This window comes from Homarus americanus, unplaced genomic scaffold, assembly GCF_018991925.1.
Source record: "Homarus americanus isolate GMGI-L3 unplaced genomic scaffold, GMGI_Hamer_2.0 scaffold19318, whole genome shotgun sequence".
Classification (NCBI taxonomy): domain Eukaryota; kingdom Metazoa; phylum Arthropoda; class Malacostraca; order Decapoda; family Nephropidae; genus Homarus; species Homarus americanus.
In genome coordinates this window covers 6,076,365-6,103,467 of record NW_024732238.1, presented here as the reverse complement: position 1 = coordinate 6,103,467, position 27,103 = coordinate 6,076,365, and the positions used below count along the sequence as shown (strand labels likewise).

General features: G+C 35.5%; 1 protein-coding gene across 1 annotated transcript in view; it reads left to right on the top strand.

Moving 5' to 3' along the window:
- Window positions 1–1,737: 1,737 nt before the first annotated feature.
- LOC121868223 overlaps window positions 1,738–27,103 on the top strand; it is a 33,541-nt gene continuing 8,175 nt past the window's right edge. The window contains exons 1-21 of the mRNA XM_042368534.1: window positions 1,738–1,896; window positions 3,971–4,116; window positions 5,151–5,255; window positions 6,285–6,387; window positions 7,825–7,904; window positions 8,128–8,188; window positions 10,212–10,327; window positions 11,150–11,303; window positions 12,432–12,568; window positions 13,094–13,303; window positions 13,915–14,079; window positions 14,484–14,681; window positions 15,222–15,317; window positions 17,226–17,370; window positions 19,252–19,424; window positions 22,792–22,850; window positions 23,117–23,276; window positions 23,957–24,100; window positions 25,162–25,344; window positions 25,633–25,740; window positions 26,565–26,676. Coding sequence (XP_042224468.1) covers window positions 1,887–1,896; window positions 3,971–4,116; window positions 5,151–5,255; window positions 6,285–6,387; window positions 7,825–7,904; window positions 8,128–8,188; window positions 10,212–10,327; window positions 11,150–11,303; window positions 12,432–12,568; window positions 13,094–13,303; window positions 13,915–14,079; window positions 14,484–14,681; window positions 15,222–15,317; window positions 17,226–17,370; window positions 19,252–19,424; window positions 22,792–22,850; window positions 23,117–23,276; window positions 23,957–24,100; window positions 25,162–25,344; window positions 25,633–25,740; window positions 26,565–26,676 — 2,665 coding nt within the window. The 5' untranslated portion in view covers window positions 1,738–1,886. The remainder of the gene's footprint in view (window positions 1,897–3,970; window positions 4,117–5,150; window positions 5,256–6,284; window positions 6,388–7,824; window positions 7,905–8,127; window positions 8,189–10,211; window positions 10,328–11,149; window positions 11,304–12,431; window positions 12,569–13,093; window positions 13,304–13,914; window positions 14,080–14,483; window positions 14,682–15,221; window positions 15,318–17,225; window positions 17,371–19,251; window positions 19,425–22,791; window positions 22,851–23,116; window positions 23,277–23,956; window positions 24,101–25,161; window positions 25,345–25,632; window positions 25,741–26,564; window positions 26,677–27,103) is intronic.

Genomic DNA, 27,103 nt, shown 5'->3' with positions numbered 1-27,103 from the left:
GTACCCACACAGGCCACTGGCTTTGTTCCCGAGGCAAGGCCGCATGTCATGGACACCAATCGATGTTTATCTTTTCTTATTTTTATAGCAAATCTAACTGCCAATTAAGATAAATCAAGTAAAGTTGGTAAAAAACATCAATGTTATATTTTTGAAGGTTTACTTTTAGTAAGCTACAGTGTATCAATCATATTTATATAATTATAGTGTACTGGAAGTGTCTGTCATCTGAGAGTACGTCATAGTACAGAAGGTCACTAATGTAAGCACCACTGCGTGACGTTTTCACGCAAACTCCTCTCGCCAGCTTTAGTCCAGATTTTATTTGAATGATTACCTTATTCTTCCTATGAAATAAAAATCAATTTTTATTAATGCATCCAATAGCTACATTATCTAGTAAGATGATGATACATTAACTATACTAGTTTTGCTAAACTTTGGTTAGAAAACTAATTGATAATGAAGTGCTCTAAAATTTCTGGATTGACTAAAATTTGCTTCCACTGGGCACACGGACACATCATCCACTCACAAAACGACACGTCATATTGGTAGGCGGTGCTTATTTTGGATATCAATAAAAAGTTTTTTTTTTATAGTTTGAGTGGCCATTCGGTAAATAAGGTAACTGTACCTAACTTTAGTCCTAACTTAACCTTAACCTAACTTAATATTTTCCAAACTTTATCTCATAACTTCAGCCTAACCTATTCAAATTTTAAGGTTTTTTCCACTGCTAAATTTCTTTGATAATTATATCAGATGATCAGAAAAATTGCAAAGAAACCGAGGCCAAGATGAAAGACAAAGTATCGACGGAGCCCCACAAGAAACGCCGTAGTGTTAGGTTTAGTTAATTGCTTGGCGTTTTCAGTTACTTTAATCATATCTTTTACGATTTTTGCCCCATTTAGAAAGGAATGGAGTAATGCTTCCTGTCATCACCACCATTGTTGTTTAAGTGGTACAGATTGAAGAGTGTAATCTCAAGATTGCGCTGCGCCCTGGTTCAATCCCTTACCCGGGTCAAAAGGGTGTTCAGTGTGACCTTACCATACCTCTCAGGTTTTCTCCAGGTATTCAGGTTACCTCCTGTACTAACATTGTAGAATGAGTCGTACAAAGGATAGATTAACATCCCGAATGGCTAGTAAGCTGAAAATAAGTGCAATGAAATGATATTAGACTAAGTGATTCCAAGAGGTAAAAAAGACAGAGTTAATCGTGCCAATTCAGCTTCTCTTTTATGGAATACTATTAGGCAACTGAATTTTCTTTACACACATTTTTCTAATTTACACAACTTACAGATAAAGTAATCGAAAGGTAATTTTATGACTGCATGTCAAACCTTCATTTGAAATAACTTTCAATGTCAAAACCTACATTATTCCTGTGAATAAAGCATAAAGGAAGCACCAACTCCTTGCAATTTCCCGTCTTCTGTGTCTGCGCCCAACAAGTCACTCACAGGAAATGTTATTGGAACATTATTATGTACTTGTTTCTTCAATAAAAAAGCAGTTTTAATGAAAACAGCAAATACATTTTTCTAAAGATACCTTACTCATGTTTTCATCGCTTTAATGAAAAACAGCAAGCGGTTAGATAGGAGAGTATATCAGATTGGTTTATTTTAGAAGAACTTACACATCTTATTCTCATGCTTTTGCACCATGACGTCACAGTCACATTGCGTTCTGGCGCTTGTGATTGGTCGAGCGGTTTGTTTGGGACTGACATCACAATATGGCGTCGACTAAAACATTTGTGTTCGTTTTAATGTTATAGTTTTTCTTCGATAACTTGACCATTTTTTAATATCAATTACTGAAACTTCTTGGAAGGATAGCTGGATAACCAGTGCATAAACGGCTGTGATAATGGGGCGAGGTAAGGATTGGTTTTCCCTAAATTTACTGTTATTCTCCAGGACAAGGAGAGTCTCTTCGAAAACGGGAATTCTATCTCATAACATGGCGTGTGTTTAGAATGGAATACCGCCAAAGTCGTATTAGTATAACTTTTGGTGGTCTTGTTTATGTTCTTGATGTATTTTCAAAACTCAACACAAATAAATAGAAAGAAGACCATAATGATCATAAAGTAAACGTGGAGGAAGTGAGATATATTAACTATTCAAACGGCGAGTAATAATAAAAATCATGGTATTAATTCCTGTTATTAAAAAAAATAATTGATTAATAAACGAAGGTTGTAGAAAACTGTGCTGAGAGCACTGTCAGCATGTGCTGTATAATTATAGATGATGCTTTATCAGAGGACTGGTAGAGTGGAGAATCAGTCAGTAGGGTCATGTATAGTTTTATCAGTAGTCCGAGTAAAGATGAAGTTGAGGAGTATCCTTGTTTTTGCCGGAGTATGAGGTGGAATTTTACACTTAGCTTCATTATTATTAATTATACAGAGGTAGGGATTAACTTCATATGTTCATTTACCATCTTTAATTACCTGTGATCATTGTGAGTTCTTTATTATTCTTAGATTTTTTAACAATCCACAGAATACAGGGATCCACTATAATAATTTTACGTGTGTGTAGTTTTTTAATTGTCCCCTCATGCATAAAAGGTGAGGCGCAGTACATTAAGGAGAGGGTCGCCGCTTAATTTATTTGTCTTTTTGTTGATGGATGTTTTAATGCTTTGAATATAAATCTGATACGAATATCGCAGTAACACATGTTAAATGTGGTGGTTGAAGAGTCTAGCAATGATACTGATGCAGTGTGAGGAGTTACTGAAATGGATTACAGGTCTCCATCGCTTTGTTTAGTTGTTCATTATTACTGACATAATACTTAGCTGAGACATTATTTCTGTTAATCATTAAAAGTGTGGAGGCAATGGTCTGTGCCATTGGAATGGAGTAAGCACTTATATGGCATAATAGAGGAAAGGGAAAGTCCAAGTATGTTTTCTTCAGTTAGGTGTTTTTACTTCTGCACTCTGAGAAATTCAGATTTCTGGCTCAGGCTCAGAAGATGTCAAATATTAGTTTGGTCTGATTTGGTAGGATTTCAGACTGACATTGAAGTGAATATATCACTGTGAACCAGTACCAGTTGCTACACGTACTCTTCTATAATACCTACATCTGGCAGTCAGTATACACATGATACTTATTTTGCTCTAAGCTCTTTTTAGAAAGGCAGAGGGTATTTGACCATGGATTATGTAGGGTTATAATGTTTATTGTGTATGCATTATTGTACCATGTGAATAATTATAATTTTACTATATTTGTAATGTAACGTAACCTAACATAACCTTACTTAACCTAACCTAACCTAAGCTAATTTATGTCCGTGAGAGAAATGGCACATTTTGGAATATCAGAATCCCATTAAAATCATAGACAACTCTCATGGGTTCCATACAAATAGCCGATTTTTATTTGACCGTGAATCCCGGTCAAATAACCACTTCCTTTTAGAAAACAAAGTGAACCCATGAAACCTTAACAAACTAAATTAAAATTAAATATATAACAAGATCTTAAGTTAGGCTTGATTTTTTTTTTAAATCCTTATTGGAAACTGTACTATCAGTATTTAATCACAATCCCTTCACTTAGTGACACCACTTTTAGTATTTTACTTGGCTGTTGCCAGACAGTTTTATTCAGCTCAGAGGAGACCCTGTATAAAAGTGGTTCATAACCATTCCTCTAAGATTTCCATTGCTAGACATTTAGACAAGTCGTTGAAATTAACCAAACCAATCCCAACCCGGCAATAAAATAAGAACTTGACTGAGCCAGTTTTTAATATCATTCATCCATCCCAGTCTCTGCCTTCCTCTGGCCCTCAACTTTGCCAATTAATATTACTGTTGTTATTCCCTCATCCCTAATTATATGACAAGTACATAGATCGTGACTAATCAGTAAGATTGACAGAGAAAATAACTTTTGTAGCTATACCAAATTTAATTTCATTTAACAGGAAGCACCTCCACAACCCATAATGGCCCGGGGTTGGTGCTGGAGTGTGAGAGTGAAGGATTATCTGATGTCCAAATCACCAAGATTCAAAAACTTCAAGATGATCTGCTGAAGCTCCAGTTCATGCTCAAGAATGGAGCTGTGCAGGTATTGTAGTGTAGTCTCATTCAAGATTCTTCGAACACTGCTGGAGACAGCTGGCAACTCAAGGCCGTTTGTTTGCTTTAGTACTGAGTCTAAATTATGAATAAATGTAAAAGTGATCGGTGATTGGTTACTTAGTTCCCCGTTGCTTAATTTAATGGTTGGGCTTTGTTGTTTCGTATTATATTATACTATGTACTATAGCAAACAAACGGCCTTGAGTTGCCAGCTGTCTCCAGCAGTGTTCGAAGAATCTTGAACGAGACTGTACATGACTGGGGTTATTTATTTTGGCACCAAGGTACCACTATTGACCTTTTCTTACATTGACCTCTGCAAATGGGAATACAGCAACCTTTTGTTTACAAAACCTCTTGAAAGATAACTTTTAAGGCACCTCACCCAGAACTCTATCTTTTGTCACCAAGGCATTATGTACCACAATGTACAGTAGATTCAGTTTTATCCTTGACTTATTACTCTCCTCACTGAACATTGTATTTCTGTTAAACTTCATAATTATATACTGTATCACTGTAATTCCTGTAATGCCTTATATCTATAGGTAGTTATAGCATACCTGTATAAAATATTGTTTACTATCTCAGTAGTGCTTGATTTGTGGGTACAAGATTTTCTGTTTTTGCTTACTGGTCATCAATGCATGTCCTGTAAGATTAACACCATTAAAACAGAGCCTGTCATAACCCAGAATATATGAGCATATGGAAAGTGCTGTGTCACAAATTTTGGAATGTTGGCTTATCAAACATTGATTTGCTGAAGACCTAAGTTGCCCTGAGTCATGCTTGTCTGTATACTGGTATTTCAGTACTGTATCTGTTTCTCATCTGTATTTGAGTGAATGGTGCAACATATTCTTGTTTGACAAAGGGGATATTAAACTGAGGTCTGGACTCCATGCACAGGAATTGCAAATTTTTGGTTGGAAAACATGAATGTTGATCATGTTAACATTTGAATTTATTTTTGTGTGTATTGCACACTATGAGTACTGTATTATATATTTATTTCAGAATGAGAATGTCTCTGTACAAACCTTGGTTAATGGCACAGCAGGGAGTAACATTACCTCAGTGGCTGCCACTGTGGCTCAGCCTCTTTCCAATGGCACCAATGTGGTAAGTTTCAGCTTGTGTTTTTTGTAGTTATGGTAACAAGATTTTGATATAACTTGTGAGTTTATGTCTTTGGTTTGTCTGAAAGGAACTGCCAACTAACAGTTGTGAGCTTTCCGTTAATTTACTGTTTGTTAATCCCCCACATTGGATGAAATGAAACCGATTCAAAACAGTCCATCAAATTTGTTAGGGATAAATGGGAATTAAGAGGACTGCTTATCACTGTCACCATAGTGCTTCAAACAGAACTTAACACTCTCAGTGATTGCCTGAAATTTATTTAATGAGCCTGTCACAGGACCACTTCTGGGCTCGCATAGTGACCAGAAATCACGCAGAAGATATTTTTTTCCAAGCACTATTTGTGGCTAAGATATTGTCATTTATTTACAGGGGGTCCCCGTCTTACGAACGATATGAGGTTAAACTTTAAACTTACAGTATTTTATTTACCTGATGACTTTTTTTTTTTTACTTTCATTTTCTGTATTTTGTCATTCTATTTCTTCTTTTCTCTTAAATTAATTGATTTTAAATGTATGTAAAAGGACTTAGGCTATGGTATAGTGGGATTTTAGACACTTCTGTAAGTACGGTATGCACATAGCATGTGTTGCGACTTAAGAATGTCTTTTGGAACGGAACCCATTCGTAACCTGGGGACCCCCTGTATTCAAATGATGCCTTCCTACTTAAAAAAGGCTGGGAAATCACATGAAATCTTCAAAGTTAAAAATAAAAGCCATTTTGGTCAGTATAGGTGAAAAGTGAGAGTTTATTGTTGATTCCTCTCTGTGCTGTACCCACATCATTGCATTAGTCAGTATAAAAGGCACATTATCTGGTTCAATTTTAATTTAGGACACTGAGGGAAGGTGAGAAGTAATAGTGGGAGAGTGCATGAGTAAGAGTGCCTCTGTGTGTGCGTGCGTGTGTGCGTGAGTGAGTGAGAGTAAAAATATACTTTGTTAATATCTCTATAGTTTTTTCCAAAATATATTTTTAATAAATAAATGTGTTTTGGCTCAGGTTGGTCTTCAAGTTCCCCAGTTTCTGCTGCTTCAGAATGGTCAGATGATTGCTACCACCGGTACTTTGCCAACGAATGGGCAGACTGTCACTACTACTCCAGGTCTGCACATTTCTGATGTTAATAAACATTCAGTGTATTGTATTTATGGGTCATGTAGTACTTAATGTAAAATCACTTACTGTTGTCCTTATACAGTACTGTATATCCTTAATTTAAATTTAATGTCAAAGTTTTATCATAGCTCAAATTCTGACGTGGTAAACTGTATTCTTTTAAACTTTTCAGAATTAGAGAAATTATGAACTACAGATCCATCTGATTATTATTATTATTTATTTGCTTTGTATGTCCACCTGTTCTTGTACTATACAGTATATATTTCTGTATTTTATTGGACTATACTGTAAAGTATTCATAAGTTCCAATGTGTCTCAAGATCTAGCAGATATTGATCAAATTTGCAAATGTTTAATTTTTATGAGTTACAGATAATATATATAACTCTTAGTTTTTACTTGACTAAAGAATTGTTTCTCTAATTTCTCTCCATACATTAATCATTTGTATTTGTACTGTCACTGAATAATATTGGTTAACACTATTTGAAAAATGTAATTGTTACATCTAATCTTCCTAGAACCTGTGTGTTGGCAAGTCATTAAGTGGTTTATGGGTTCAAACCCTGCCCAGGTACTGTAAAACTTTTAGACTACTGTGTGACCTGCTGCCTTTACCTTGATTTTATTTTCTTACTGATGGTCACATGACCTTTTCTTTGCCTGACAAAAGCTAAAGCTCTATAGTTAAAGGGGTAGTGAAGCAGTACACACACATTAAGCCCTGAAAGATAAATTATTTTCCTATCTTTCTGAATGATCTGAAGTAGGTCAAGTAGAATAAGACAGTCGGCTATTCCACATATTTTGGCCACTGACCACTAGCTCAGTCCCGACTTTTCCAATGTTCATTGGTCCCTTTCTGCTGTTTTCTCCCAACCATTTAGCTACACGTGTGTGAACATTGCAGGTGTAAATGATAACATCAGTGTTTATAAAGTAGATCAACAAGTAGTACTTAAAGTACCCTGTATCATTGTGAAAGTGAATTAAGATGAGAACAGAGAATAATTAATGAGGATCATCGGGTAAGATTTTAATATAGAAAGATGTGTTTGGAAGTCTGAAGGATTGATTTTGTAGGTGATCTGGGCATGGATGAAAACAGAATGTTGGTAGAGGATGAGGGAGACTCGGATGAGACAAAGTAGAAGGATAGAATGAGGGAGCGTTTGAGAGAACTGTTGGTATGAGGTGTATTTAATAACTACAAGAATGGGAATGCTAGGGGAGAATTTGCATTGCTAATCTGTTGTACTCTATATTAGAAAGTTGTGTATTGGATGTAGGTATTTAATAATTGCTATTGATGTAATAATATTTGTTAATGTATTTATAAATTTTATGGATGAAGATGTAACCTATTTACTGTATAATTATGACTTATATTCTATAGATGTAGTGTAACTTTTACTTCCAGCAACCAGCTTTGTAGCAACAACATCAACAGTCAGTGTCAGCCCCTCCAACACAACAACTGATCCTGTCAGTAAATCAAAGGTGATTTATTCAGTATTTTGATTTGCATGTTTTCTTCATATGATTCACTTTTTTATTTCACTGGAATATTTCCTGCATATTACACAAAGGAGGCATATCATGTTCGGTACTGCTTATACGCATCTTTAATTGGGAACATTAAGTGCAGACTCCTGTATTTCCTTACTATGTTAAATACTGTACTATGTGAGTCTTGTCATAATGTGGAATATATATTTTACAGACTTCTACCATACGTACCACCACAACAAGCAGTGCCACATCCATAACAACCAGGTCGACGAGTAAGTGTGCATTATTGTGTTCTTTGTCTGTATTAGACATTTATTATTTTCACATAAAGCTGTGTATCATTGGCATAGAAATGGAAAGCAACACCATGAGCATCCAGCAGAGATGCAAGACTACTGGTATAAGCTACAAACCTAACTGGTCTCAAAGTTGCAAAGGGACCGGGTCTGAAATGGTTCCACCAACCATCACACGCTGAGATTGCACTTGACAAATAAGACTTTAACAGTGAATGCATTCCCACGGAAACCAAACGAGCAAAGATCCTGAAGCAACAGATAATGATCCACTGTTATAGACTGCATAAAGATCTAACTTTCCTGTGCAAGTGTTTATTACCAAATTGTTATGAATTTTACAGAATGCAGTTTCAGTTGAATGATACTTCCTTTAGGCTGACAGAGGAAGTAATTGATCCCTTATAGAAGACTACATGATCTTTGATATGAATGAGATATTGGAGAAGGATGATAATTTAACATATTTTCAGTATCAACACCAGGTTTCTAAAAATGTGAAAGCAATAAAGCCTGTTTCTCAGATTTCACAAAATAACCCTCTGCATAGCATTTATATATGACTACAAATAAAGTCTGCAGCATGTTCATAAGCAAATGATACCTTAGATACATTTATAGGATCAAGGCTACAAAAAGTCTTCATTGAGTCCTTGATATTGTGCAGAATGTTGCTTACTCCTGCAGGATAAAATGATGAAAGAGTGAGGTTTATGGCATAACTCAGTTGAAATTCAACTGAAAATTCCTCAAAGAAACAACCAACATCAAGGTCATTTCTTTGTCATAAAAAACAAGGAAAAATCAGAGGCAAGCTGAGCATCTAAAGTTGAAGAAGGCATAGTAGTCCCAGACCTTCGGCGCATTCATAGCTGCATACTTGACTTCTGTAGTCTTCAACTTTGCATGCCCCCTCTGAAAAAACAGCAGCCCTATGCACAGTCATGTACTCTGATGTAGTATGGTCTTTTCGCAGCCTATGCCGCTCTTGTTCAGCACTTTTGTGAACCCTTTGAAGAGAACTTATAGATGAGTCATACCATGGAGAGGCATCTCACACTGTAATTCTCTTGGTGACCTATTGCCAATAACAAACTAGAATGGACTGGAAGACATCATTATGTAATTTACCAATCTCGTCAGAGAGCAAATGAGGAGAGTCAACTCATATTACCCAATATTTATACAGATGTACAGTAAAACCCCATAACTCAGCACATATGGGGCTGATGCCTTGCCGAGTAATTGATTTGCCGACTTACTGGCTATGAGCCTTTATATTTTTAATTAAATATAAACAGTGTTGTATGAGGTACAGTACTTATCAACAGCACGAGACAATTTCATGATGAGCTTGTAAAAGACAGACGAACTGTACTGTATACTGTATTGTGTGCAACACTTCACAGGTACTGTACTGTCAGTACAGTACTGTAAATTGTTCTGTTGAACTCAAAACCACTGTACAGTATGTACAGTACACTTTATACATAACACTAACTTTTCAGGGTCTCTCTAAATTATTGTTCTGACAAACAGTAACTCTTTAATGGCACTGTAATAATTGTTCGGACAAACTTACAGACTACACTTTATACATAACACTAAACACTATCTGTACAGTAACACTTCTCAGTCACTTAATCACTGTCAGAAGGTCTACCTGTGATGAGAGGCACACATAAACTGATGCTCATGGGCTGCCAGCTGAAGTTCAGTGTGGGCCACCTTGCCGAGTTCTTGCATGTGACTTGGCTCCTGCTGACTTAGTACCAATTTGCAGACTACGTACTAAAAAATGTAATGGTTATTGGGTACCATGCCAACTTACCACTAATTCTGATTTATCAGATGCCGAGTTATGGGGTTTTTATTGTATTGATAATTGAAAAAATCACTGCATTCATTTGAATCCAGATCACAAAAATTAGTTTTAACCTTGAGTTGATATAATATCTTTACAGTTGTATTGAAATATGTTTTTTGTTTGTTGTTTTAGGAGGAAGCATTGTCAACAAGAACAATACGACCAATAGCACGAGCAGTCCTGACATTCAGGTGTTACGAGAGATGAGGATCCCCACACTTATCCAGAGTTCTGGACTACCTACACAGGTACACATTTCTTTATTATTAATTCAGGGAATGATGTGTGATTTACTGTCCTTGCTAATCTTTTGTGACAGCTTAATCTTTGTTATATTGAATCCAGTGGCAGATTGTATTCAAGAAGCAATTCTTCCAGTTAAATTCAGAAAACTTGATTCATAGAGAAGGTTTCCCATTGAAGGTTTTTAACATTTCAGGCAGATAGTTCACTCTAGCCATGATAGAACTTCCACTATACAGTACAGTCAGTTCTGCTACAACGCGATAGTTGTGTTCTTGTAAAACCTCGCGTTGTAGAAATTCACACAATAGAAATAACAGGGCTTATGGAGAAAATAGGGTTAGGTGCAGATTACTCGAAATCGAAAAAATTTAGTAGTTAGCCTAACACAAAGGATAGCACAGTCTAAATAAATGTTACATTCATATCTAATAATGAAATCATACAGTAAATTTAACACTTTACCTTGAAAAAATATGAATGTAACTTGATGGGGGAGAAGGGTGATTTTGAGGTTGATAACATCAAGCTTCTCTTCAAGTGTTATATCCTTTCTTTTACGATAATCACCGGGAATTCTATCATCAGAATGCTTTTTGGAGATATTCTTCTTTACCATATTCACAGTTAATACCACAAAATTGGAGAAATAGTAAGCAAAAATCGCGTTATAGCAAACAAGCGATCGCGTTATACAAATATTGTTCCGAATTCATAAATCGCGTTAGAGCAAATTCGCGTTATCAAAACACGCGTTATAGCAGAACTCACTGTAGTGTTCATAAACAATGAATTATTACAAATTTTTGGTACAATTGATTTTGCAGACAACATCTACCATATCATGTGGTAACAGCCCTCCAAATACCAGTGGCGGGACAAGTCCTCCCATCAATAAGTTCTTGCCCCTACTTAATGTTATCGCCAGACCAAAGAACACCCTTCCCCCAGCAGTTGCAGTTAGTCAACGGAAAGAACTCGGTAAGTCTGAGTATCTGTTCATGTTATTGCTATCTGTGGGAATGAATGTCAACATAATGTCTTAATCCTCGTGGTTTAACATACCAGTTAAAGATCGCATACATTGTATGGATATTTTATTCAGTGAGACTAAAAGTTGTAATTTAGATTTTTCTAAAATGCTGATATTGATACACTTACTGTACTGTATATGCTAATTATTCAACAGTAATCTCTGCAAATTTGCATTTATAAGTGCAATATCTTATTAATATATCCCAAACATTCTTTTCTTTTAAATATAGTACTTGGCATACAGAACTTAAAGGTCAGCTTTAGTCCCATTTTTACCTCCTGACCACACAAGAACCAGTTATTATGAGGGCCCTTGCCCTTCTAAGAAGTCCATCTGCCAGTCATTGTGCATCACTTAACTTTATAGTCCATTTGACTCTGGCTGCTAAAGTTAGTGGGGTATTGTCATGACCCATGCCTCTTTATGACTCCATTTGTTAATTTTATGGTCCTCTTTGATTATAGTACTTGTGTGATACAAATGTCTGTAGAAAGACATGTTGAGCCAGCCTGGCAGTGTGGATATGCAAAGTCAGTTAGGATTTTAAATTGATTAAACAACCAATGAACCATATTGGAACAAGTTGTTATTGCATTGTACTTTTTGATGTGATTTTTTGTAGATTTGTATAGGTATGGTAATAAAATGACCAAGTAAGTTAAAAGATAATACTGTACCTAATACCTACCTCCTGTAATTGAACCTTATTCTGTCATAATCCCTAATTGGTGGTCAGTACTTGAGTGTACAGTACAGTACAGTACATCAGCCTACTGGGTGTATTTTAACACTTGTCTGATTTCACCCTTGTCATTACACAAACTCATTTATTAGGGTGCAGTTGTAAGTGGAATTATATGAACAAGTTATATGGCCTAAATAAAGTTATTTATTCTTACTTACTGATAATCAGGGACTTGCACACCAATAAAAGACCATTGCAGTGGAACTATTTATTGAAATGCCTGGGGAGATTTTTTACTTTATTAAGAATTGTGTGCTTAGGTTTATGAAATCCCACTTTCTATATATACAGTACTGTATACATTCAATAATTGTCATTATTTATACAGATGCAGAAATTAAATCGGTCCTCTTCAAATCTCCACAAGAGTTCGTTGAGTGGTTGCTCACTGTAAGGTTAATACGCAACACCCAGTATTGTTCAATACACAAGATACCATTCAGCGAAACTCCTGTGAAACTCACAGTAAGTCTTGTCTGAGCTTTGCATCTTTTATTTGAATTTACTATCTGGAGACAGTGAAAATAACCAACATCGTTTATATGTTTTTTTCACTATGTTCACTTATGTGCAGTGTTCTTAATTAGTTTGGCAGGTTATTTGTTTTTCATAATGAATACTGTGTGTTATTTTGTAAGAAAATTGCTCGTAACATTTGTTCACCACTATACCAAACACTGTGGTCTAGTGACAAGACCATAGTGACTCAAATTTCTGTACGTGTATGTTTAAGTGCCACCAGTGCTTAGGTGTTGTGTCTGGAATAAAACATTGTTTACCCCATAGAGTAATGTGGTTGGGTACATCACAGCAACTACATTACCATGAGAGTGTGGATGTGGTACATTACCATGATACAGTGTGGACGTGTGCTAGAATTGTGGGTATTCTGAAAATTGTCCACTATTAGATAATTTTTTTGGTGATAGATGAGTTTAGTATATTATTGTATTCAATCTTTTAAACTCATTTTCCTACTGGTTCTTACAGCTGGGAATGTTCTCGGACCCAAAAGTTCTATCCACTAGTGGAGGATACGTGTGGATTAGTGAGTGTTGTGGAAAGAAGTATGTGTCCGTGTACAGTGGTTCTATCTTCGGGTCAACTCCAATCGACAAAGTTCCTCCCACTTCTGTGCTCAAACTGGTATACCACTGGGCGTGCCAGACTTCTATCAGCAATGTGGAATTATGGGTTAAGGTGAGACATCGAAAATGCTTTCCTTTAGTAGTGAAATTGTTTTACACTCCTTGAAGTATATGTTCATGAGGTATTAACAACAAAATGTAAGAGCATTTTATACTGAAATAAGAAGACTGGAAACATCCAGTGACAATATAAAGGGTTTTGTAGCAAGATGTTGGGCCAAAATAAAGGAGTTGTGTTGAACACGGTTGACATGATATGTGGCTGGATGAAAGGTTCAGCCAGACATGCAGGAACAAGGCAGGAGGAAGATGAAAGGGACAGGGTGGCAGGAGAAAAGAAGATTTTATTTGGCCTGTGTTTGCTTCCAAGTGTTGTACAGTTTTTAGTTAACACAATTATTGTTGTGTGTCCTTATTACTGTATTCTCACATAGCTGGTACCACCCTATTCAGAATGTAATGGAGTAAGGAAGTTAAGAGAATAGAAACCTTGTCCATTCCCATGTTGATGAGAATGGAAGAAGGTTATGAATGAATGTGTTTGCATGATACAGAGTGCAAATGTATCATCATCCTAGATTTTGTAAGAATAAATGGAAGCCAAAAGGTATACAGTACAGTACATTACATATAACGTCACTAAGTTTCCCTCATTTATTGCAGGTGGAAAAAACTTTCATCAACAAAATGTACCAGTACATGAGATGCATAAGTTCTGTCATGCTTCAAGATAAGGTATATGATTTTGGCTTTGATGGAACAACTGTAGAGCTTGGCATTGTCAGTCTTGGCACCAGCACAGCAGATGGCGCTAAGAAAGCAGTTAAGGTTTGTACAGTATGTATGTACTCATATTGTATAACTAATAACTAATACAATGAAATAATTTGTTACACTCACCATGCTCTGTTCCAAAACCCATGATGAAGAATTTGAGTAAAGTATCCCCATCAGTGACAGTAAAGCTATGAGGTTCGAGTCTGAACCATCAACATTAGTATCTTTATTTATTAACAGGTGGCACACATACTAGTATGTACACATTGTACCATAGCTTGATGTTGGGGAGACTCACTAGCAATGCAATCAAGTGTGATTACACAAGTTCTTAATTTATCAATACACTTTATGATAAGATTAAGAGTTTTTTATAAAATTTAATGTAAAACTTGTTTATGTTTTGTTATTTAAGCATCACAATCCTTTTAATTACTATTATCATTGTTATTCAGGTGGAGATCCTGGGTCTTTATGACCGAAAAATGAAGTCTTACAGGTTGTTTGCTTCTGAACCTGAACCAGGTAGTTCATCACGGCAGAGGTTTGTGCGCATTCTCAAGCCATTAGAAAGAGTTGTTCATATCAATGCCATAATACTCTGTGACCAGTCTGTTGACAGAAACTGTTTATACAACATGAATTATGGAAAGGTATAGTATTAACCTTTCAGTATACAGTACTTTTCTTTTTATCTTTCTCTCTATGAAGAAGAAATTTAAAAAAAAAATTGCAATTTCTCATTCAGAGTTTACTAAATTTACATAACAGTAATTTTAAATCAGAATTTTATTTTATGGGTAGTTTTTACAAATTATAAGATTTCTTAACAAAAATAATTGCAATTTAGTTTACATCTATCCAGATTACTTTACCTCACCCATTCCATTCTTCCCCATTTTCCTCCTATCTTTCTTTTCCCCATATCCCATTCTAACAAACTTTTTTGTTACTGGGTTAAAATTTAAATTTCTACATATTTTATGAGAATGAAGAATATATCAACCACTTCTGTGTTTTGAATGTTGACATTCAGAGAAATTGTTAAATGTGAGGATCATGAAATTCAACCTCAAATAACTTGGTTCTTACACCACCTGACAACATTGATTTGCCACACAGTTAATTGTACACATAATTCATGAAATTATTCATTTTGTATGAAATTAAAATTTGAAAATGAACTTTTACAGGTTAGTGTATGTGAAACAAGTGACAATGAAGAGAACCTTCAATCTAATGCAAGAATTATGTCTTACTTACGGAGACATGTCCCTAAGATGTTTCAGGTAAATTTCTGGTATTTTTTGTTTATTAGCTTGTATGTAGAAGTTATTTCCCTCGAACCACCTTCGTGAGTAGTGTACAGTTGTTCAAAAAGAATGTACACATGAGTGATGCACACATGTCCAGCCATCCCTCCCTTTTATAGAGAGGAGCTTTAACTGTGTCCTTCCCTCTAGGTTTGTTAGGTAAACAATACAGTACAGCATAGTCTGGATTTACTCGGTTTTGGTTAACGAGTTTGGTCATTTATGCGGTGCCTTGCCAGAATTGAAATGCTTTAATTACGCGGTAAATTTGGTCATTTACGCGGAGAGCAGCTGGAGGTCCAGACGCGCCGCGCCATTTTGTATTCAAGCGGCCCATGCTTGACCATAAGCGGGGGGAAGCGGCACAAGTAAGGTTGCGCAGTATGTCGCTGTTGCGTTATTGGCGATGTCATATGACGTATCGGACTGTGATTGGGCCACGCATCCTTACCACCCACGCATTCCCTCCGCCGCTAGCTGTGATTGGTCTAATGTAACATGACGTGCCCTGCCACCAGAGGGTAGACATCGCTGACCTAGCAGGGCCTGTCTCATTGTTCTCAGTCCGCATGTACAGTTCTCTCTTGTGCCTGCTATACCCCTCACAACTCACAATGGCTTCCGCGGGACCCCCACCACCAGAGAAAAACATTGAATTACCTGGACCAAGCCATGATAATGTTAAGGAAATCATCGAGTTGGGGGAGAAACTTAAGCTCATCCTTGACAATGACCCAGACAAGCATCTGTGTGAAGCGTCTAATAACCATCTGACGAAAGTTAAGGTGGCGTATATCCAGATCTATCTCGACAACATCAATGCTAGTCGTTAACGTAGTGTTAAGGACTTCTTCACCCGCAACCCACCACAACCACAGCCAGCCCAAGTCAGTGATAGTGATATTGACAGTGTGGATATGGACTTTGAGAGGTTTGTCTGGGAGGCCCTGCAAACCTCTGCGAGTAGTGAAAGTGATTCACCAGAGGGCAACTAATCTGCCCTCTGCCTCGGAACCAGCTGCCATCCACGTGTGCCGACCCAGCTTTTCTACTAACGTAAGTGTTAAAAAACCTAATATTATTGATATTTCTCTTAATTATTAATTGTGTGTGCATACCATCATAAAATTAAGATGTTATTTTGACTACAAGGTACGTATTGTGTCGGAAAAAGTGGAGTTTGGAGGTCAGCCCAGTCTCTATTTCAATTAATCCCATATGTTCTGTTATTTCATTTACGCGTTTCTCTTTTTATGCGGGCCTCCACGGGTTCAATTGACCGCGTAAATCCAGACTATACTGTACTCTACCTTGAATGCGTCAAATTTATCCCCTGAAATTAATCTGTATTTATTGTATTTTTATGCATTTATGGGGAGTACAAGCAGACCTTGGTTTACAAGGATTTGGTTTATGGAAATTTGCAATTATGAAAAAAAAATCCACGCTTTGATCAGGTGAAAGCCTTGAAGTTACGAAAAATTTCATAGTAATAATGAAAATGTGCTAAAATAATACTGTAGTTTTCTTTTATTACCAGTATGTTTACTTAATTCATTTCTCTAATATTCTCAGTGTTGTTATATCTACAAATAATCTTTCAATGCGTCATCATTCTCCTACTATCATCTTACAACCTACTCCTCAAACTCTCTGCTCATCTCCAGCACAGTCATTCAGTCAGTTTCCTTATTGTTCAGCTTCTCCTTATTCACTCATGTGAAAAATTATTCTTTATTCTTAAATTTCATATGCTGTGTACAGTAAAGGTGTAGAGTTGTAAGAAAGTTTGGAATTACTAATAATGTAAAATACAGAAACTTGGTAGTATCATAATCATCTTTATTTAAGTTTTTTAATATTTTTCTTTTCTTTTTCCTCCAGAGTGCACTGTCACATCTAAATTTGCAACAAGTACAATTGGTTTTAGATGAATTATGTTGGCGTGAGCGATATGGCCACTGTGCAGCACAGGCTTACATCAATATGGTTGATCATATCACATATCTTACGGCACGGGAGGCTGAGAGTAAGTTTTTTTTTAATCTTGTGTAAATCTTATAAATGCCATTTAATGCGGTTGGTCTGAATTTTAAGTGTACCCTCAGTGCAGCACTTTTGACATATAATGAGTTTGTTTTCCATGAATAGCACAGCCAAAGTTAACTGCCTGAGGCGGATCATTTTGTGTGTAGTATGTCCTCATTGAACTGGTTACCATAAGTCTTTTTCAAGAAAGCTTCAACAGTTAATCTGAAAAACCTAAATAGGATACACACATTATGTTCACACTTACATGTATATTTGTGTTGTTGGTCGTCTACTGTATATTGATTAGACACTTGTGAATTAAAAAGAAAAGAAAATTACAGTGCCCAGCATGCTAGTTATTAGAAGTACTGTACAGCATTTATAGAATTATTTTCAGCCTAGTAAAGTCATAGAAAACCACTTGTAATACATAAAAAAACAGAAATTAGAAACAAATAATATTCAGTACTAAGAGTCAACTTTAGCAACAAGCAGAGCAATATGCGAGTTTCAAAGGATAACGAGTTTGGTTAATAAAAAAAAATAACTTAGCCTTATATAGTTTTAGAAGACAGTAGGAATTTAACATAAACAAAATATTGTAACCTGAGTGATTTTAGCAGGAGAGTGTGGCCCTACGCCCTTCCTCCTAAATAATGTACACATTGAAGCTGAAGTTGACAACAGTAAGTTTTTTCTAAGGCTGAGATCTTTTAGATAATGGCCATAGCATACCAGAGAAGCCGTAAATAAACATGTTATTACATTCAATACAGTATACTGTACAGTGACCCCTCGTTTAACGAACACCTCGGTTAACGCAATTTCGATTAACGAAAAAAAATTCGGTTAACGAAGTTCTTACGAACCGACCTCAACATGTTTTTGCTTGCACTGCCCGGGCAACCAGCTTTAGTATCAGTCCGCCAATACATTATTTGGTTCTAGGGCTTAAATTCCTTACTATTTTAGTAAATATCAAGAAGTTTATACTATTCAATAATTTTAAAAGTTTAATATTCAATTTTTTAGTCATTTTAACAATTATTGAACATAATTGAAGGTAAAGTGACTAGTTTAATGCGCGGCATCCAGCCTCTTAACACAGCAAACAGGAGTTAGTCTTTCTCTGTTTTCACTGGAGGTTACATCTTGCTTGAGACTCTCTTCAACTAAATGCTTTTTTTCTGTGTTTCCAAGCAAATTATTGGTAATTTTGAAATATATTTTACATATTGACAATATATAATGTAGTTCAGTGTTGATCTAAAGAAAATAATCTTGAATTACACCAAGAGAGCTAAAATTTTATGGGTGAAATTGCGCCATGGGGTGACTTCTCTTCCACCCCAATGCCTTCTCTTCTTCCTTCTCCTCCACCCCCATTCTAAATCCCATCATCATCATCATCATCCAGGAGCCTTCTACATACACACCTCAAAGTAAGTGAACTTTTCTACCATTTTTGTTGAATTTAGGAACTTTTCGGTGAGCTGGAACCAATTACCCAAAAACCCATTGAAACAATGGTGTCGGTTAACGAACGACTTTCTGGAACGGATTGAGTTCGTTAACGGAGGGGTCACTGTACTGTACTTCCATTTTAAGGTCCCCTTTTGTCCCAGGAAAATGTTGGAATGCATCCTTCTCTATACATGTACAGTAATTTGGAGTTGTGAACCTGATAATTTGATCACTACAATGCTACAAATTCAGTAATCAGTATACCCTATGACCACTGTTCACAGTTAGTAAGTCCTGTGGCATGGTGGGGAGTTTATCCTCCCATAGAGGCAACCTTGTTATTTTAGAGAGCTAGTTTTATGTGAATATTTTTAAATACAGATGTTTTTGTATTGCATTACACTTACTTTTTCAGATCCGGGGGTATTGCATCTTCTAGATTTTGTCTCTCAAAAACCTCAGCATAACTGGAGATACAAAAGTCAACATTTCCCAAAAGGACCTACCTCTCTCCAGCCGTCTATCATCATGAGTTCTCCCAACACTGGCACAATTACTCCTCAGATGGCTGTAGATTCTACTCAAATGGTATATATTTTTTATTTTATTTTATTTTTAATTTATTGTGAGAATATTTGGATAGTAGAATAGGATACATTTTAGTCTTGTGTTTCATAGTTTAGTACAGGTATCCTTCATTTAACGATTGGATTGCATTCCTGTAAAACCTAACATTAACAGAAATTATCGCTAAACGTGGGATAACAGCGAAGCACGGAGATTGAACAACAGGTTCAAACAGCAAGTGGTAAACACTGTGTACAGTACTTCCATGCTGCAAAAGAGTTCATTAGAAATGGTTTTGAAATTACAGTAAAGCCTCCGATAACAACGGTTCGACCAAAAACTTTTCATATTTAAGACCCTAATTAATTTAGAACCCAATTCAATTCACTTCCTAATTTCATTCGTATTTACGACCAAAATATAATAAAAATAAAATAAAATTACATTTTCATATAATTAATAACTAAATCCTGATATGTATTATAAAAAAAATACTGTAAAAAAATGAAGAGTGCCTTGCGCAAAGTCGCTGCCTGGCTAATGAGTGGTAAACAACAGTTGGAGCTTGGCGAGCCTTTTGTTTTCACACATCTGGAAGAGTGACAGGAGAAAAACTTTCTTACAGCATTTTTGCATCCCTATTCAACATGAGCTAGAGAGCAAGTGATGGTAGTGTTGTTTCAAAAGCTAATAGAAAGTGTATAAGCTTAGCCGAGAAACTAGATGTGTTAAAACGATATGAAAAGGTGAGAGGTCTGTGGATATTATATGGAGCAAGCAATGAACAGATTTCCTGAAGTGGATCCATTAACCTTGACATAAAGATGTATAATGAGAAAAGAAAGCAGCTGTGCAAGGTTCTTTTGACAGCTTTATTATTTGAAGGCCTAAATCATCAACTTCAGCTACACCATAAAATTCAGCATCATAAGCAGCTTCAACATCAACTTCAGGTTCAGTAACAGTTTCAGCAATAGCTTTATGGAAAGCTACAGCTTCAGCCAGAGTTGAACCTGATGACTTCATCATCTGAGTAAAAACTCGCACAATATTCATTGGCTGTCCTTATGTTTTCGCCTTTACAACCATTGGTGAGTAGAATTTTTGTTTTACATTCGTAAACATTATTTAAAATAAATATGAACAGTAAATAAGTGTTGCTTTCATATTCATATGTAGAGAAATGACGATATGTTTTCACATGTACTCACTTACTGTTCATGCGTTGGCGTTCCCAATCATCTCGCTTTATTTTTTTACCATTAGTGGTTAGCTACTTCTAGTGTTCCATTTATTAACATTAAATAACATTACTTAAAACATACATACAGGTATTAAATTTTTTTAAATTAAGTTCACTACAGCTACAACCAGGGTCTTATTTTCCTCAGTTTCTCACGAAAACAATGCCGTCTTGTCTACTTGTGTGTGTTTTAATATTCTATGTATTACTAATGAATTGCATTATTAATTTCACATTTATTAACATTAATTCAATCAAATACATATTCAGTAATAAACAATATTGAATCTTTTGTACTTATTCTTAAGATAAATAACTGTTTCCTTGAGTGCGCACGTATACATTGGCGTTCCACTATCAGTCTCACCTTTTCTTTAATATCAGTGGTTACTTCTACTGTACATTAAATAACATAAATTAAAACATGCATATTTTTTACATTAGTTTTACTACAACAACAACCAGGGTCTTATATTCTTCAGTTTCAAGTGGATAACTGACATTATGGGTGTAAACACTTTGACAACAATACCGTCTCTTATCCTCTTGTGTGTTTTAATATTCTATGTATTATTAATGAATTGTATTGTTCATTTCGCATATATAAAGATTAATTCAATCAAATACATATTCATTAATAAACAATAATGAATCTTTTGTACATGTTCTTAAAAAGATAAATGACGCGGTATCCTTAAATGCGCATGTATATATATTCATTTTTTTTTTACATTAATTTTATTACAGCTACAACCAGGGTTTTATTTTCTTAATTTTCTCGTGTAGAACTATTGTCCCGGACTCCCGGCTGCAAACACAAACAAAAACGATGGCGTCCCAGCTCCTCTTGTGTGACCATATTATAATTAATTTATATTGTATAAGGTGCATTCAGAAACATTAATTAAAGAATATAGTTTGCAATTTTCATTAATTGTATTGTTTTGATATGAAAAGGTCACACTTGGGAACGCATCTCATTAATATTGCTATATTTTAATGGTAATTAGTGATTCGCGATACGATGATTCACCTTACACTGCAATATTGGAGGACACATTACCGTCGTTATTCGAGGCGGCTTTACTGTAAACAATTGATTTATTAACACCAAAATTTCTATATAAATGATAAGGTTCAGTATTAAAATGATGTAGTGAGCACAAGGTGAGCCTAATTTGAACAAATTTCAAATTGCATACATCAAAAAGGCAAAAAAAATTGATGATAAATAATAAAGCATATCATAATATACAATAACACATTTTTTCTACAAAAAATAGCTTCCTACACACTCAAACCGTCCTCTGAGTGGCATGACATACTTGAAGCAGGCAGTCACCCAGCTGACTCGCAGATATGTGGATGCTGCCATGTTGCACTGTGCTTATGTATGCCATCATGTCATATCAGGGAAGGCCCTCCTCCTAGTCACAGGCCTGGCATTTGACATTATTAGGGACCTGCCACTCTTTGCCATAAACAGATAAAATGTACCGGGAACTTTCCCCCCACACACTCATCATTCTCTCAGTTAATGTAACTTGACAGAACCTATGACCCTTCAGGCTTTTACGCCCTTAATGTACGAGTCATAAAGGCAAGTATGAACTTTTCATACTTCCCTGTTGGGCGCTGTAAACGCTTCTGCGCTTCACCTTGCACAAGATGTAAGGGGGTGCCCAATAAACTAGCCCCCTCGGGGGCAAATCTGAATCTGATATCAGGGAAGGAACGCAGCTAGGCTGGCAATGTAGTTACAGCCAAATGCCTTCACATGTGGGTTCACTTCCCACATACACACCCATGCTCTTAATTTTTCTCATTTTATAGTTTTATATTATATTTTCTATATTTCTAATCCACATTACAGTATTGTAATGATTTTTCCCCAATTTTATAGTCTCGGTACATGTATCGGTGGTAACATGCGTAGCTTTCTCAAAGGCCACCTCATCCCCAGTTTTACCCCTTCCCAGCGAGTCAAGATATTGTGAATGTTTTTAGTAATGTAGGAGCATTGTTTCCCAAAGTTGAAAATGTAAAAGCAAATTGAAATAATTCTGTTAGGCCAGTAAAAGTTGAAGCTGACTTTAATGATGTCTTTTTAAGAATTTTTATGATTGAATTGTTCTACATCTCCAGACTCAAACCCCCATGGAACACACAAACAAGGTGACTTTAGCTCCACGTCGGATGCAAGGGTATGTGATATACTATATTAGTACAGTATTTGCCAGCCAGCCATCTTTAATGTGAGCTGTCTTTTCTGTGTTAACAATTTATTTGCAAACTATAACGAGTTTAATATAGTCAGTTATTATTGTTGTTTTTCCCACCTGGGGAAAGTACAATTAAACTTAATTGCATGTCCAACAGGTCATTTGGCAAGTTACCTGTAAGCCTTTCTCTCTCGCCCTCTCTCAAAATAAATCTTGTGTAATGTTTACGTGTTTGCTCTCTATTACAGATCCTCACTGGGGGCTCCAGCAAGCAAAGTTCCTGTAGCATCAATATCTCCCAAAGCTGATGTTACAGAGCTGGAGCCATTTTACTATGGTCAAGTACAAGGACTTTCAAATTTGGGTCGTTACGTAAAAATTCATTCGTATACTTGCCACATTTGTAATGTAAGTATAATCGTGAATGGAAAATAATCAAACTATCATTATAAATATTGTAATATTAATTGGACAATAAATACAATAACCTTTTTCCTGTGAACAATATGAAACTATAAGTTAGGAACATCCATACCAAGAGCCAAGTATGGTTGGAAACAGCTGTTCAAATACACTACCAACTTTTCCGCTACTGCTTATCTCTCGTGCAACAAGACAACTTTGTCACATGGATCTCAAGAGCCTTTAAAATCATAAGTCTCTGTGCTAGGAATAAGGTTATGTATGCCTTTAGCAGATAACTTATTCCCATGCCCAGAATATTATCTTGTACAGTACAGCTGCTCCCCGACTTACGACGGGGTTAGAGACCGACATCCAGGTCATAAGTCGTAAATGCATAAATAACACATAAACTCGAAAATGGGGGTCTCTTTTTCTTCTCAGCACCACAAAACACTCACTTTTAAGCTTGCCAGCCATTTTAAAGTGAATTACAGATGAAAATTTTGTCTGTGTACTAACTTTGGGACTCGAAAATACGTAATTTGACCAAATTTTGGTACGACTGAGGCAGGTCATAAGTGCGGGTGGACGTAAGTCAAGTAGGTCGTAAGTCGGGGAGGAGCTGTACAGGTGTATGATTTTATTATTTTTTTTAATTCAATTGCCTTAACTTTTATTTCCAGGAGGTGTTCAATAGTAATTTGGACTTTTACGCACACTTGAAGTTTCATCTTTGTCGCAATGCTGGTGTTAATGATAAATTTTGCTGCAACTATTGCATTGCACATTTTGAAACGGAAGAAAAGAGAGATTACCACCATAAATTCGTAAGTACAGTATTTCAAATATTTTTTTCATTTAGTTTCTTTTAAATAATTGGCCTCTAAAAGATGGAAAGGGAGTATAGAGACTATAATAATACTGAAACAGTTTATTTAGTCATAAAAATACAGATACAGACTGGACAATGTAACATGGTGTTAGTAAATACATATGAGAAAGGATGTAGGTGTGCATTAAGGCAAGCAGTTGCAGGGATATGATATTTCAAGGTTAAATTTTTAGTGTTAAGTAAGAGGAATTTCAATGTAGATGAAAGAGCTGCCAAATAGTAATGCAAAATAGGAAAAATGTTGATAGTTTTATTCAGAATGTTAATGGCAAAAATAGCCTTTGTAACTAAATTATAAAGGAAGTTTTCAATTCTTCTTACACTGAAAATTGTAAGTGGTAGGCAGATTTATTTTTTAATTTTTTATTTTATTTTTTTGCGGGGAATAGCCCACCTGGGCACAGGTCATCGACCCACAACGGGACCTAGGGGGCAAAAAAATAAGAATAGGAAGAAATTAAAAATAGAAAAGGAAAAGGTTATAATGGCTTTTGATGTTGGCAGTAAACATTGTTACTAAATTGTTAAATTAATTAATCTATGCAGTTTCTGCCTTATCTGGCAGTTTTTATACAGATGGTATAGGCAACCAAAATAGACAACACAATTAACAAATATTTCATGCTTGTAGGTCAAGAAAAGCCCTTACTCAAGTGTTGTGCATCGCTTAGAATTTAGTCTAGTTGGCCTTGAAAATCCCCTTCAGTAAGGGGGTGCCACTTTTGATATTTTATTTGGCTAATGCAGTTGATTTTATTCAGCATAGAGGGGATTTCATACACAAGTTGTTTAGGCCAGTTTAACTTTATGGTAAAATGAAAATATTGTTTCAGACACAAAAATGAGATAAGGATATTTTTCCCCACAACAAAGTTGTTAAATAAATTATGTAATAAATCTGAAGTTAATGTCTTTTAGTTCTGGTTATCCCAGAAAAAAATTATAATATTGATAGAATTTATTGACTGTATTTTACTCTTTATTTTTTGTGATTAGCGGCATATGCAAATGGATACAAGATACACTTGGTGCAGAATATGTTCAGAAAGCTTCACTGGTGAATACCAGTTAGTAAACCACATGGCTAAAAAACACTACGAGAGTGAACTTCCGTATCGTTGTGAGGTCTGCCACTTCACTACATCGATTTACTTCAGTGTCATTGATCACTTTAATAAAGTAAGTATGGTACATCACATTTTTTTCATCATTTTAATTAGTAAAGTTGGCTGAGTAATTGCTCCCCATGTCCTTCATATTTCAGTATTTCTAATTTTCAGTGTCTTACTCATCCCACATATTACTTTCAAATACTTATACACCATTTCTGTTACTTCTAATTTCTTTGCTCCAGAATCCATACTTATAACTATATAATAATGTTTGCTTTGACTATAGATGGATTTAAGTACTGTATTATTTTCTGTGCTTGAGAGCTTGTAGTGACAATTGTGTTTCCATCAACAGGAACATAAAGAAACACCACATGTTCAGTGTCACTTCTGCCTCAGAGTGAAATCCATCACCACCACATCTGCGAACACTTTCTCCCAGCGGATGTTCCAGCATTTACTGGTAAGATTTTTCTTTGGACAGGTATTTTATTTACTGTGATAGCTACAGAATTCAAGGGATATATCAAAATGGGTGAGTTTGCCTTATAAACATATTAGAAAAGTGCTATCCTTAAACCAGAGAAATTCTCTGGTAATGGTCCATTACCTTCTGGTGTTTCTCTATTTTGTAGACCCCTATTGACCAGTGACTTCGAAAACCTTTTGATGTGTTTTGTGGCATCTTAGTGACCAGCAACCTTAGATAACTTTTCTAGTTATATGAACGTTTAAAACTTTACCTTTAACATTGAGGGTTGGTGACACTACATTTCATCAATATGAAAATTATTAAAAAAGGTGAGATATCTGTTTGATTAACCTCAAATAACCTCTTAAAACACCACATTTTCAAAAGTTAAACTTCGTTGTTTTCATATCAGATTATAAGATCATAATTTTAAATGCAAATGAACTGAAGTGGCAGAAAGACTATACAGTACAGTATTACAAGAACTTACCAAGAGTTGAAATCATTACTTGGACTCCCTGTGATAAAAAAAAAAAATGTCCAGAAAAGACCAACTAATTAAGAGATAGATGAAGTAAGGAAATTTAGAGTCAAGACTGGATGGAAGGTTAAAGACGGTAGGTTGAGGAAGTATCTGTGGAAGGCCAATATTATAAAATTATTAGAGGAGGAGGAGGATTAATTTTACATGCACACTGTGTACAGGGTATTTGTATAATTAATTGACTGTACAAGGTAATACAGTACAATGCTCACTGGCATGCAGTCTTCTTTGATTTAACAATAACATTAATGATATTCCTTTCTAATTTCAGAAACATTCTTCCCAAGTTGGGAAATGCAAATCCTGTGTGCTGTCCTTTTACACTAAATATCTTCTTGATGAACATAAAAGAAGAGATCATATTAGTCGTGTCAATGTTGTAGGTAAGGAGAGTTTCTGTTCACATCATATTCTTTTTACTTTCTTTATAAATACTGTATAATGATTTAGAGTATTTGTTTTTTCATATACTGTATAGCTTACTAACTGTTTTCTAATAATTGTACATTTCTATTGAATGAATTTTAGGCTACTAAAAACTTAGTGATAGACAACAAACTAAATTTTACCCATAAAAATAATAAGAAACTATATCCTGCAAAATGAATTTTCACAGAACAAAGTGTTTTAAGAACCTAACACCTTCGTTAAGTGGGGGATACCTGTACAGTAATCTCCATACTCCTTATGAAGTCACCAATACAGGACTTCTCACAGTATTAGTACAGCAATAAAGTATAATTATTATTTTTCTTATTACTGTATTGTACAGTTATAAACTTCTTAATGGTTTGGTTATATTCCACTAAA